Source organism: Apteryx mantelli, chromosome 6, assembly GCF_036417845.1.
Source record: "Apteryx mantelli isolate bAptMan1 chromosome 6, bAptMan1.hap1, whole genome shotgun sequence".
NCBI classification, from domain to species: domain Eukaryota; kingdom Metazoa; phylum Chordata; class Aves; order Apterygiformes; family Apterygidae; genus Apteryx; species Apteryx mantelli.
The window spans coordinates 32,203,486-32,217,062 of NC_089983.1; the positions used below are offsets into that span (position 1 = coordinate 32,203,486).

At 47.7% G+C, this 13,577-nt stretch overlaps 1 protein-coding gene across 1 annotated transcript in view; it reads right to left on the reverse strand.

The window, feature by feature from the left end:
* The window catches only part of LOC106499095 (unconventional myosin-X-like), a 91,879-nt gene that overhangs the window by 77,120 nt on the left and 1,182 nt on the right, over window positions 1–13,577 (reverse strand). The window contains exons 2-4 of the mRNA XM_067298629.1: window positions 9,700–9,830; window positions 4,532–4,690; window positions 33–220 (exon numbers count right to left, since the gene is read on the reverse strand). Coding sequence (XP_067154730.1) covers window positions 33–220; window positions 4,532–4,690; window positions 9,700–9,830 — 478 coding nt within the window. The remainder of the gene's footprint in view (window positions 1–32; window positions 221–4,531; window positions 4,691–9,699; window positions 9,831–13,577) is intronic.

A 13,577-nucleotide genomic window follows, 5' to 3' on the forward strand; every position in this document is an offset into this window, starting at 1 on the left:
GCCCAGGCGCAGCAGGGTCCCACATTTCTGACCTGATGAGAACGCACTGGCTGTCATGGCGCTTCCACAAGCAGCAGTAGCACTCGCTGGCCGTGGCGAAGATGTGGGGTGGCAGCTCACCCAGGCAGTGCTGTCTGTACCGGTCTATGGCATCCTCATTGTACAGGCCAGGAATGAGCTTGTAGGGATTCACTGAGGCCAAGATAGACCCAATGTTTGTCTGAGCAGAGAAGACAAAATACAGCAAGAAAATAAAGCTCCAGAAAAAATAATTACAACAAATCCGGACTCTGAAACAGCTGATGGGGAAGGGAGAAAGGCTGAAGGAGGAAGTCGGGCTTCAGCAGGGAGCTCCCCAACTGGGCAAAGAGTGTCAAACCCCAGGGCACGGGCTGCATGGGTGGGTATGGATGGGCCAGTGTGACTTCCACTGTTTCACAATTAAATATTCTTAATTTGTTGTCTTTGCTGAAAGTTGTGCTTAAACAATTTAAAAACATGAAGCTATCTTCACACCCAGCTGTCTTGTACTGTGCTTGAAGCTGAAAAGCCAAGGTAGGAGCAACTGAGGCCAGGAGACACCTTTAATACCCACCATGGTCCTAAGTGGAGAGGGCTTAGCAGGGTTCGAGCAGCTCCTGAACAAAGAAGGCACACACATGGGGACACACACTTTTTCTTTGCTGAAAAATGCTGTTTGGAGCAGCTCGCATCATTTGGTAAGCCAAATCAAAATTGACAGCTGAACCCGAAACTCAGGATTTCAAGTCACACCAGTTTTACATCTTCTAAACATTTTCTTTTGAAAATGCTTCTTTTGAAAATTTCCCAATTTCAAAAAGAGCTAGTAAGATTTAAAGTAAAATATCCAAAGCCTAACATCTAATTTCAACACTTTCCTTTTGTGAAGAAGTCAGACGGAAATTCATTTTGTTTTTTGGGGCACGATTTTTTCGGTTCAGCCAGCCAGCTCAAATCCAGTTATTCTCGGAGCTGTAGTTCAGAGCAATGGTGCCACCTCACTCCTAACAACAATCCTGTAAACCAGGGTTTAAACAGGGCTGTAAAAACCCAGCTTAAATCCTGCCACTGATGCTGCAGCCTCCTCCGTAGGGCTTCCACATCATGGGCTGCACCACTCCAGGAATACCCCTGCTCAGCAGGAGTGTTAGAGGAAACACTTACAGCACTGCAATAGGTGCCACGCCTTCTGGCCAGGGACAACACCTAAAATTATTGCCAAACCATGAATTACTAGTCACCACATACATATACAAGGATTTGCATGCACTCATCAGGGAGGCTGCAAACAAAACACCTGTTAGCAAGGGAAAGACACATGCTTTCTCTCTGCTGAATGAAACCTGGGGCTATACCGCAACGCCCAGCTCTCAAGCTGGAAGCCAGGCTGATAAGATGTTATAGTCACCAAATCATTTAAGACTTATTTCTAAAAGCAGCAGCCACACATCACCATGGAAGAAACATCACCTAGGCCTAATTGCATTATCAACAGTATCCATATGAACAGGCTAGCCTGGAGCAAGTCCTGAGGACCCTCTGACATGAAGCTTTGTAGGCAGAAATAGAACTCATCAGTGATGAAAGCAATAAGCAAGCAGATGATCTGTGGCAACAAACAAGTGGGAGGAAATGGGAAAGCATAGAGAAAGAGCATGGATCAGGAAAGAGCAGTGTACAACCAGCTGAGCAACACACATCATCTCGAGACTGCAAGACAGAGATGTCCTGAAGTCCATCCAAACCTTTCTCCCAGAACTTTGGAGGACTTTTTTCCTCTCAGACATTTTATTTTGCATGCCCACTCTAGTTTTAGCTGTCCCCAGCAGCAGCGCTCCTGCCACAACCCTTCCCAGAGGTTCCTCCACTGCAGCCATCCCTTTCAAAGGTGCTTTGAGGAAACTTTTCCCTCTCCTAGCTGCAGTCTCCATCACCTGCAATTCCCAATAGACAACTTCTATCCCCAGTTTATAATGGCAGTAGCATTTGTGCATCAGCCATGCATGTATGAGTCATTCTGCTAGCAAGGAGTGATCTTCCCCCAGAAAACTTGGGCAGAGCAGGACAAGCTGTGCTCGGCATGTCTACTTCTCAAGCCAACAGGTCCCACCTGGGTACGTAGGCAGGTCAGAGCTAGGGACAGCACAAAATGTAGCGGTACATCCCCAGGTTCATCTATACATCACTCACATTATGTTGGTTCTATTTTTATAAAGGGATGCAGGAACTGTAGGGAGGAAAGAGGATGATGCACTCCTAAATCCTGCAGGCTCTTGCCATGTCCACATCATTTCCTGAAACAGCTTGGTAGAGCTTGAATAGCATTTCTTTGGAAAACAAATAGTACCATTCAGATTGTCAGCATTCTTGTAACATTAATTATGGGTACCACATCAGCCTAGATATGCTTCTCCCTGCACTCACTGATATATCTGCTCGTGGTGGGATGCCCCCAAGCACACAGCTCTGAACTGCCCTTGTTCACAGCAGTTGCCCACTCCAAATTCTCAGTGGTTTTGCTACCCTTTCTCATAACAGGGCTTATTATTATTATTATTATTATTTTAATACTGGTGCTTCCCAGGTTATCCATTCCTTTAGGTGAATTTGTTTTCCAGAAAATGGTATTATTTCTTGCCCCTGCTTTTGATCTCCCTGATTTCCTTCCAAGCATTTTTGGTCCAGACTGACAGACATAACTCTGCTCAGTACAGCTTCATCTGCATATTTAGCCTACTGTGCTCTATCTTTTCCAGACTGTTAAGGAAGATATTAAATAAGCTGAACCCCTCTAACATTCGTTTGTGGTATTCACAGTTAGATTACTGCAAGTCATTAGGTGGCACTACAGCTGACATTCTCAGCTTCTGCTTAACTGACAACTACGTGCAGCCAGGTTATGGCAAAAACTAGTATTTAGCGATGAAGTAATTACATTATTAATGTCTGCACTGCAGAAATGCAAAACAGTGCTTGAAAGGATTGGCGTCCTCCAGGGCAGAGGCTGCACAAACATACACCCGGATACGGCCCTACTCAGAGAGGGGCTGCAGCCCTGCACGGGGGGTTCCTCCCAGTGCTGCACATGTCAGGTACTGGACTCAGGTCCCTGCATAAACCTCCAAAAAATTCAGCTGAGATTCATGCAACATGCACAGGCACAGGCAAAAAATGACATTGTGTCTAAACATTAACACCTTTACACTCCAAGGGAGAAGGCATGGTGAAGAACTAATGTTGAAGAGGAGGAGTGACAGGTCGGAGCTAGAGGAAAGGTTTTGGGAGATGAGGCTGCTGCGACACTGTCACAGCGCTGGTGTGCTGGCACTTCTGGCACAAGGCACGGACTGAAAAGGGAGAAAATCCTGCCTCACATGTCAAAGTGTGAGGAAGAGGAAACGGGAGGTGCATACCCAAACGGTGAAGGGGTCATTGGCAGAGAGCTGACAAACACACAGTATTTGGCAGACGCAAGTCACGAAGGGCAGCGTGGACAAGGGCCACCAACACAGGGTGTGCATGCAGGTGTTGCCTCATAGGGCATGATCGGAAGGCTACACTGATAGGCAACAGGCAACCGAGACCGATGGCAACCAAGAAAAAGAATTCAGTCTCCTTCTCATGCCAGCGCAGGAGATGTTTCAGAAACAGGGTCACTAAATTGATCATTTCCTGGAATACAGGTGCACACAGTGCTGTTGCCCTGGTAACAGTTGCTATGCAGCACAGGCAGAGATTTACATTTTTTCTGTCATAATCCAAAAAAATCTGGGTACACATAAAGAATGGACAAGGGGAGGGAAGAGTAGGGCAGCCTGTACAGTGTCATCCACGTCCCCTCCACATCTCACCAAGGTATGTCGCCATCGCAGCGCTAGGGTGTCCAGCCCCAGGCACTCTTGCCCTCACACAGCCCTTTCCCGACATTTGCCCCCTTCCTGTGGGCCCGAGATGGGAGTCAGAAACTGCTGCTCTGTAGGAGATGCTTTGAGTATTCATCCATGCAAGGAGAGCAGAGCGACTCAAAAAAAGGCACAGCTGCACGTAAAAGCAGAATTAGGCAATAGTTTTGCTTTCCTAGTTCCGTCCAGCAGTAGCTGTCTGTCTGTACAGAGCAGCATGGGTTACTCAACAACTTTGCTGTGTTTTCCAGTCTGCTTTGCCAGACCTCTGAACTGCAACAACAGGGAATCCGGGGAATGTAAACTCTTGCCGGTAAAACAGACGCTCACCAAGACACCGAGTGGCACAAGTACCCCAAAATCTAAAGCTGAACATTCATGTTTAGGAAGTTCTTCACACACACAAGGAGGCCCCTCTTGAGGGTCTGGGATCTCACAGGAGTGATGGAGCAAGCAGGGCACAAGGCTGAGAAAACTCCCTTTTTATACCACATGAAACAATGCTCAGGAAGCAATGCTAAAATCAGTATTTCCCACACAAACTGGCAGCCCCAAAGATAAACAAAAATTGTTAACCAGAAGGGATGTGGCCCAGCTCGAGCACTTACGTAGATGTTACCCTGCTGATAGCGCTGGTGCAAGTTAAGAAGGATGGCAGCTTCATGGAGATCTCCCAGCATGGACATGTCTTCTACTCCATCAACACTGGTCTGGTGCATTGGCAGCACCTTTTCTCTGGAAAGGGAAGCCTTGGAGTACTGGAATACCTGGAAGAATGAGGAGAAGGATAAACAAAAGCATGGCAGCTGGGTGTGCAGTCGGATTCCTACCAGAAACAAGCCTCTCTCCACAGCTTTATCCTTCAGCCCTGGAAAAGGAAATGAATAAGGCACAGACCTGCTACCTGGTTTAACAATTGTTCCTCCATCCTGGTCCTACCTGGATGGACCCCACAGAGCACACTCTCTTTCATGGCTACCAAGTTGTCCTCTCACCTTCGGTATAGCCTGGGACAGCTCAGTGCAGCATTACTTGATTTTTACTCAAGTCCCCTTAGCTGGAGCAGGGCAGCACCCAGCCAGGCAGGCATTACACACTACTCTCAGGACTGGTGGCAGCTGCTCCCCGGAGACTGGGAAAGGTCTCTACCCTCTAGGGTACGGGTTTCACAGAAACACAGGTGGGATCACACCTCTGACTCTGGCTGGGACTAGGCAAAGCTTTCTAACATTCCAGGTTTGGCCCCGCACTCTCCATCCGAGCAGCCAGAGAGTGTCTGGGAAGTGTCCCAGGGAGAGGCTGTCATGTTAAGTGCAAAGGAAAGCAAAGCAGATGAGAAGCCAAACAAAGCAGTGACATCCTGCGTGCATGCAGGCGCCTATGTATGGGATGTGGCACTCCAAGTCTCTGCACAGTGACAGCTATTAACTTTTCTATCACTGCTCTGGGAAGTGCCTGCTCCTCTCTCTACACAGCTGCAACCTTCTTGACTCAATTGCCACAATCTTCCTCCTGCTAGAGCTTCACCTTCTTTGATAACCCACTGTTCAGCTATCGGGTCATCTTCTTCACTCCCTTTTGCACAGCTGAAATTTTGTTACTGCTTCCCTCTGTCCCAGCCCTCCTTTCCTCCTCCTCAAACACGATGCTGGCATTTCACACACACTATTTCAGTTGCTTCCCACTCTTGAATGCAGCCATGTGCCATCTCCCACCCATCATCCCAGGCTGTGCTAAATGGCAAAACCCAAGAAAAACAGATGGGACACTTCGTCTCAGCAGCCTGGAGAAGCAAGCAGGCCTGCAGTAACCCTTCCAAGAAAACTTGGGCTTTTCCTTTCCTTCTGGGGCTTTGGCCCCTATCCCATCTCTATCCCTCCTTGTCAGTCCTCCCTGCCAAAGAAACTAACTGATCCCACAGAGAATGAGCTAGGGGTCTACAGGGTTCATCTCACTTGGGTTACTCCTGTCCATCCCTTGCAGTCCTTGGACTGCTGTGAGGGCTAGGGAAAGGCCAGTCACACAGCTGCAGACTGAAGGCAGACCAAGGTCACCCTGTGACCTTGCAGCCAGCCACTTCACCAGAGCAGGGCTCACGGGCACTGCTCCCACACACAGGGAGCTCGCTGCAGCAGTGTGGTCCAGGCGCAGGGTGAGCACTGTGCTCAGCTCCGAGCCTGCACCCTCACCAGTACCAGAAACAAATAACCCAGCACCGGATCTCTTTGCAAGAACCCCACAATGTGGGCGAAAGCCTGCACAGTCAGAGCAGCAGCGTCGCATGCTCCGATCCTCGAGGAGCTGGGGAGGAGAAGCAGGCTCATTTCCCCAGACTTGTCTGCCCCAGGTCACAGCTAAGGTACAAAGGACTTGGTCTCCTCCAATGGGAGACCGCCCAACAGCCAGATCTCAACAGCTAGTGGGCTTTCAAAAAATACACAGCCACTGTTCATTTTTTCCCTACTTCCACATGACATTTTGCCCACTGCATCCACTTACACCCGTGACTCTTCCTGACAGATGTACTTTTTTCATCCCACTACTAGTTATAGCTAGTTAAACGAACAGTGTCGAATGAAGCTGACTCCAGCACGCAGGCTCTCTCCAGCCCTCTCTGGCTCCCTGGTCTTCTCCACACCACTTCTGCTCCTGGGTGTCAGAGAGGTACCTCTGTGTCAGCAGCAGAATCCTCCCTCTGCAAGTATGGTCCAAAAACCACATCACTCTTTGCTTTCCTTGGAGCAGATGCCTCAGGCACTCCCCACAGGAGAACTGGGGAAGCAGAAAAGGAGAATGGGAACTAAATCCAGAATAGAGTGCAAGCTGCAAATGCAAGACATGAACTGGACTCTGTCAGGAGCAAAACCACTAGAACATTTTCAAACCATGAGGCAGCAAACCTCCCTGCTTCTCTTCTCTCTGCTGACCTGGGCAAATTTTGGAAGGGGACAAGTCCAAAATGGTATGACATGATCTTTCCTTACAATTACTCATTCACTACCATACTGTCAGCACTTGTGGCCATTTGGGCCAGAAGAGAAACATTAAGAAAATGTCTAGGGAAAAAGAGCTGAGCGCACAAGTGTTCAGAGAGATACTGGGTAGTTAGCAGCACCTGCGCCAAGAGGCTGCCAAGCTCAAAAAATAACTGTGTGATGCTCAGAGCTTGTTTATTTGCTCTTGTAGACAAGACAGGAGAAAATGGGACCCCAAAAAAGAGCAACATGATCTTAAACAAAAGAGTAAATCATTGGTGGGGACTAGACCATCGTGTGTTAACTCTGTCTTGAACCTCTTAACTGGGGTTACTCAGCCATCCCTCCCCAAAAAAGCATCTTGTCCTGATTCACAAAGAGTTAAAGAGCTGGTCTGGCAGGACTGCAGCAAAGGTGGGTGAGAGGAGCATTGGCTTCAGTACCCTGCAGCCAGGAACACCACACAAGAGAATATATTCTTGGGAGGAGTGAACTGGGCACCACACAGACACCCTGGCCCAGACCAGGAGGTCACTTATCTGGGAAGTTCACTGACTACCCTTGCCCATCTTCCCCCCACCAGCAGCTCAGCCTTCCTCAGGCAGGGGCTGCGGCCTCCAGCCCTATAAGGATTGGGGAGGGGAAGTCACACATGGCATGGGGGAGAGGTTTCAGGACTTCCCTGGCGCTGGGAAAGGGTTGACTTTTGACTTGTCCTCTGCCCTCCATGGTAGGGACAGGTTTCCAGTCTCCACATCATCAACAGGTTGCAGGGATCATCTGGGGCCCAGAGACAGATATGTGAGATGTTTTCACTTCTGCTCATCCTTGTGTCAAAGGGGCTTTTCCTGAGAGGATCTTTGAGGTTTCTGAGACACCAGCCTAACCCAGACACAATGACTCCCCACCCTTAGAGCTTGCAAGGTGTTGCCCTGATTCAGGCCAGCCAGGCCCTTTCCCACCTCCAGCAAAGAGGCTCTTGCCACTCCACTGCTCATTTCTGCCCTCCCTCCAGCAATCTGCAGGAGAGCGGTTCAGAGGAGCATCACCCCTCACCCTGCTCCAGGCAAGGTGAGCCAGCCTGGCCTTGGTGGCTTGCAGGACTGAGCTAACCAACCTAGCCAGTTTTGCCTGAAGCAAGTGAGAATGCACAGGTGAACTGGTCTCTCAGCAGAGCTGGAAGAGCAAGACCTCCGAAATATCCCTTTTCCAACAACAGCTGATATTTAAGCAGAAAGTTACAGGCATTAATAAGCAGATCTTTATTGATGTGGGACGAAAAACATCAAGAACTTGCAGTCTTCTAACTACAGACAAGCTATTGAAGACCACAGAGGTACCTCACAATACAGACAAAGATTTCTACTTTCTCCCTGGTAATGAATTGATTTTGTCTCAGATGTAGCTCACTGACAGAGCAAAAATGACCAAGATTCCCTCCAAGCCCCTCCACTGGCCAGGAATTAAGTGAAACATGGCCAGCAGATAAGCCACAGACTATTTCAAGATGGGACTTGCCAACCAGGCGAAGTAGGAGGGAAAGTACTTCTTCTCAACTCCAAATCTGTCCATTAGTGCAACCCCGAGCATGAAAGCAAAGCTCCCATCCAGCATCTAAGCTTTGTTCATCCTTCAAGCATCGGGCTGGTCTACCTTGAAGGCATTTTCCAGCCTCTTGTGTTTCATAAGTGTCAGCTCCTTTTTTCCTCCCAGGAAGTCAAATTTCTGAAGGATTTGTTGCTTGAGGTGTTTCTAGGGAAGCGAAAACCTGCTGCTGATTTTTTTCCTACAGTTGCAGCCCTTTAGGTCTCTCTCTGACAGTTCTACAGTGCTAAAAGATGAGTTTGTGTTACAGCCCACAGGAAGAACTCAAGGACTTTTTTCTGATATCTTCCCCTGTGTTTTCAAAAATTTATAGGAACTTAGTACTTCTGAGACCTCTAGTCCCCTCTTGCATTTGACTGAAACTGCCCAGTCAGCTTAAAAGTAACAAAAGGGAGAAAACGTATGACCCAAAAAGACAATGCAACCATCCTCTCCCCCCCACTTTTTTTTAAGAAAATTAGGCCAGGAACTGAATGTATCGATTCATTTGTGCACCAAGGGGGAAAAGATTCCTACAGACAAATGGCAAAGGCCCTGAAGCATAAGATTGGACATCTTACCTCAGAGCTGCAAGGATGCTGGGCCAGAACAAACATGGGGACCCCAGATTTAGGGATCCTAAGAACAGGAGGGATCAACTATCCAACCCAAACAAAATGCGGATGTTTTCATCTGAGTCTTCCTCTGGGATAAGATAGCCAAACCCTCTTACAGTTATCAAGCAGTGGAGGAGGAAGGTAAGAGAAACACATAGGACAGCTCCTGTGGAGGGCACCGAGCAAAGAAAGCCCTTGAGTGATCACCATGTGCTTTTCCTGCACAAACGATAAAGTGTGTGGTCCTTCAGCCCAGTGGTTCCTTCTGACCTTAAAATTTCATGGAGGAAAAACCCAAAACTCTGCTTCTGGTTAGACTTGTGTCCCCACCCAGTCCTAAATCCCCTTCCCCTCTCCACTGTTACCAGGTAAGAGGCTGAAGAAAGATCATCCAATTTTCTGTAATGCAGATAAAGAGAGAATGACCTTCTCCTTCTAACCCTTGTCATGGTTTGTGACACAGCCAGGTCACTTTTCAGACAAAAAGTGCAGAGTTTCAATTGATACATCTCCTTTTAACATAAAAATCATGCAAAACCAAGAAGGTCATCTTGCAGCTTTTTGCATGAGGCTGTAGCCTGTGTCCAGAATTTCACTTACCATGCCATAATCCGAGGCAAAGAGCACATTTCCATCGGCACATGAGGCAATGGTGCATGGCTGCAGCTGGTCCTGCTCCCGCAGCCATACCCTGGCACCCTGCAAAAAACCAGAAAACCTCCCATTAGAGCCTGTGAGATTGGCACACTGGGTGCAAACACCTGCGAAAAGCTGGAGGAAGCTGCAGTGTTCAGAGGCTACTTCCAAACTACTGCTGCTTAAAGGTTTGAAGAAGTCACATCTATGTTTTCAGTGAAAACAGTTTGAACTTTTTTTAACATAACATGAGAGAGAGAGAAGAAATATTTTTAATCAACTTCAGGCAGAGACCAAGCTAAGGAAACATCAATTTTTGTTGACAGAGTCATGGAAAGATACAAAAGCTCAGAGTGGTGGGTTAGACTGTCTAAATATTTTCAAATTTGGAACAGCCAGTCATCAGAAGTCATGCTAGAATAACCAAAAAAACCCCCATAAATAAAGCATTTTTATGGTTTCATACACCCACACATCATTGTAGGTCAAAACGCTTCCACACATGAGCGGCAAAAGCGAAGTGGACCTCACAGAGCTTTCTGTTTGCCTCTCTTGCAAGAGTTTCCTTGGGTAAATGCCATGGCTTGAGTGCTTTCTCATATCAGGCCCTGATGTATATATACTCTCTCTCTCTCTCTCTCACACACACACACACACACACACACACACACACTACAACAGCTTAAGTTGCTCAATGTCTCCCAAGACAACCCTGAGCACAGGGCAGATTTCTGGTAACATATGTATTTGCATTGAACTGAAGTCGATTCTCAGCCTTGTGTTTCAAGACCTTGACACACAAGCTCAGGCTGTGTCAAACAGAAAAGGATGAGTGCACTTTGCTGCGAAAATCTGTGCCGGGGGAAGATTCAGGGCACAGGCAAAAGACGTGAACAGAAATCAAAGTTTGGCTTTTCACCATATCAAACACAAATTCCAGCTGCAAGGGATGTCGCAGAGGTCAGGCTGTATGAATTACATGGATCTGCAGTCAAGAAACAGATTTAAGAGTTACCATTAAGTTAGCATTTGAAACTAGGCTTGTGGATAAGAACTCCTGGGACAGAGTAACAGAAAGAAGGGGGCCAAAATGCAATTTTAATGGATGCCAACTGGTGGGGGGGGAGGTTAGGGAGGGAAGAAAGGTGCAAATTTCACTCAAGAACTTTCTAGTCACCTAAAAACACGGCCAGGTCAGCGGATCTATGCCCTAATGTTAGTCAGCAGTGCCCTGCTGCTGCAACAGGACACCTCTATCATCATGCATACGATCTTAAACTTTACCTGGTTATCTGGAAAATTAATAAAAAGGTCACACAGACCAAAATTATTTTAGCTTTTGAAAGGTTCTGGCACCACATTCCTACACTCACCTGTACTCCCTTGGTGTCAGCCTGCACCTCCAGTGGGACTGGGCACTGTAAGGACCACAGGAGCCGTTCAGTTTGCTCCTCTGCCAGCCGGCCGGCAAGAAGCCCTGGTCCTGCCTACAAAAGTCAGACCTTCCCTTCCCTCTTCTCCCAGCCACGTCACAACCACAGGACAAGTAGGATGGCAGCCAGCACCTCACCAGCTGAGAACAACCACTCTCCTCTGCTTAAATTCTTCCAAGCCAGACAAGAAGAAAAAATTAAAGAAAAGCACAAGCCCGAGGTCAGAAGTGTGTCTGAGACACTTGCCAGATGACTGCGGACCCACCTCGTGGTGGACTACAGACTGCGCCTGAACATGGTTTTGAGCAGCAGCAATTCTTTCTCATGTGCAGACAGTGTCTTGTTAAATACATGGATGGGGCTTTCCCCAGGGCCTTCCCCAAAGGGGGGTTACGCAAGCAAGCAGCCATTCAGCATCACCTAGAAAAAAGGCTGCAAAATGAAGCGGGTTTACTGAAAGGTCTGTCAACTGCAGAGTGGTGCAAATCCTCAGGAAACAACCTGACCTGCCCAACCAATGCTTTGTCCAAAAGTAAGCATTAACTGAAACTCAGCTCCTCAATTAAGTTGATAGGAGGTGCTTACTCAGCCTCACAGATGGCAAAAAAGAGAGATGCAAGTCTGTGAGCGCCAATGCGGGACCGGCTGGGGAGGAAGATTAGATCACAGCATGAGTCCTACCCCATTTTCAGTTTGCCGTGCAAAGCCGCCTCTGCCTACACCAAACACTCGCCTCCCTTGAGCGTCAGCAGCCAGTCCCCAGCGTTAGGGCTGACGACGCCTCCGCGACCACGCGAAGGGAGACAGGCTGCGTGACTGCACCGTCCGCCACGACCCGCCCGCGCGCTACGTGAGAGCCACCCTTGATGGGCCGGCAGCCCCTTCCGCACCAAACACCAGGCCCGCGGGGACTGACGGGCGATTTAGCATCGCTGCAGACCCCGCACTGCTGCAGGCTGCCACCGGAAGGGGTTAGTTATGCAGAATTAGGTGTAATGTCAAACTGCACTTCAAGTATTACAAACCAATCTGTTCTGCATCTTCTCATAGAAATCACATAAACTCTGCTTACAGAGGTATTCAAAAAAGGCTAAAGTGCTGAACCATTGAATAACGTTAAGGCCATCCTATTTTTCATCGATTTGTGAGCCTACTGTCTTCCTAATTTGTTTTCTACCCCTAAGATATTGATTATAAAAGCCCTTCCTATCCTCTTATAATCCCTTCAGCACCATTAGCTCATTGCTTATGAGGCTTACTGTGTTTGCAGAAATGTGATAGCATTTCCATATTATATTATACAGAATGTGGCACACTAAATCTATTTTTAATGTTTTATTTTAACTACTTCTTGGCTACTTTAATACCCAAGATTACCCTTAGAAATAGAAGATATCTGTTGGCCAAACTTCAGTCCTCCCAATAAAGGAACTGGTTTTAACGACAGTAAAAAAAGGCCTACATAATTCCAGCTTTGCTGCAGAGCCTTCCTCTAGTTTTCATAGCAGGCAGATTAATTTCCCTTCACTAAGTGAATGAAAAGCACCAGTGCATGCAATCACTACCCAAATGCAAGGCAGCTCAGTCCTCATGGACAGTGAACAATTGCAACAGAAAGAAACATTTTGTTAAGGACACAGATTCAAGCTTCAAGCTCCCAGAGAGCTAGAAAGCAATGCACTGAATATTTAATTTGAGAAGCTGTACTAGAGGTCTTCACAACATTCTCTGACATTTTCTGAAACTCTTGATGCTTGAAAGGTGTCCCGAGTCATCTGGATAAGACCTTGCTGTTTAGAAATCATCCATTTCCCAAATCACATTCTGACAATTCTGCACAAATATGTGAATAGCAACATGTGTTAGTTGAAGAGCTTTATGGCGTTTTCACTGACAGGTAATAGGCATCTACTAGCACAGGATCAAAGGAGAAGAGTCAGCATCAGAAAACTGGAAAGTCTCTTCTGGAGCTCCCAACAGACAGCAGGATGAAAGAAAACCTTTTCTCATACTCTTACTGTAACACTAACTCCCAACATTGCTTTTCAATGCCTTCAAATATCAGTAACCCACAAGCACATTGAGGGGAGCCTGCATGCAAGCGTAGTTTAATGGGGAGCTGAGCTCCCCTACCCTCTCCTTTGTGCTGGACCTGGGTGCCAGGACACACACGTGGGCACATGCGTGTGTCAGCAGGGACAGTGTGTCATGCTCACAGGACCCTGTGCGGTCTGTCCCCAAGGAGCAAGGGCAGGGGGTCCCAGTTACATGCACTTTCCACTCCCTGAGCCCAAAAATGAGTTTGGGTGGAGAGACAGCTGATGGCCAGACACACACACAACACACACTACTCCACAGGCATCAACATTGTGACTCTTTTATTAGGTTCCACTTGGAGGGGAGAAGAGG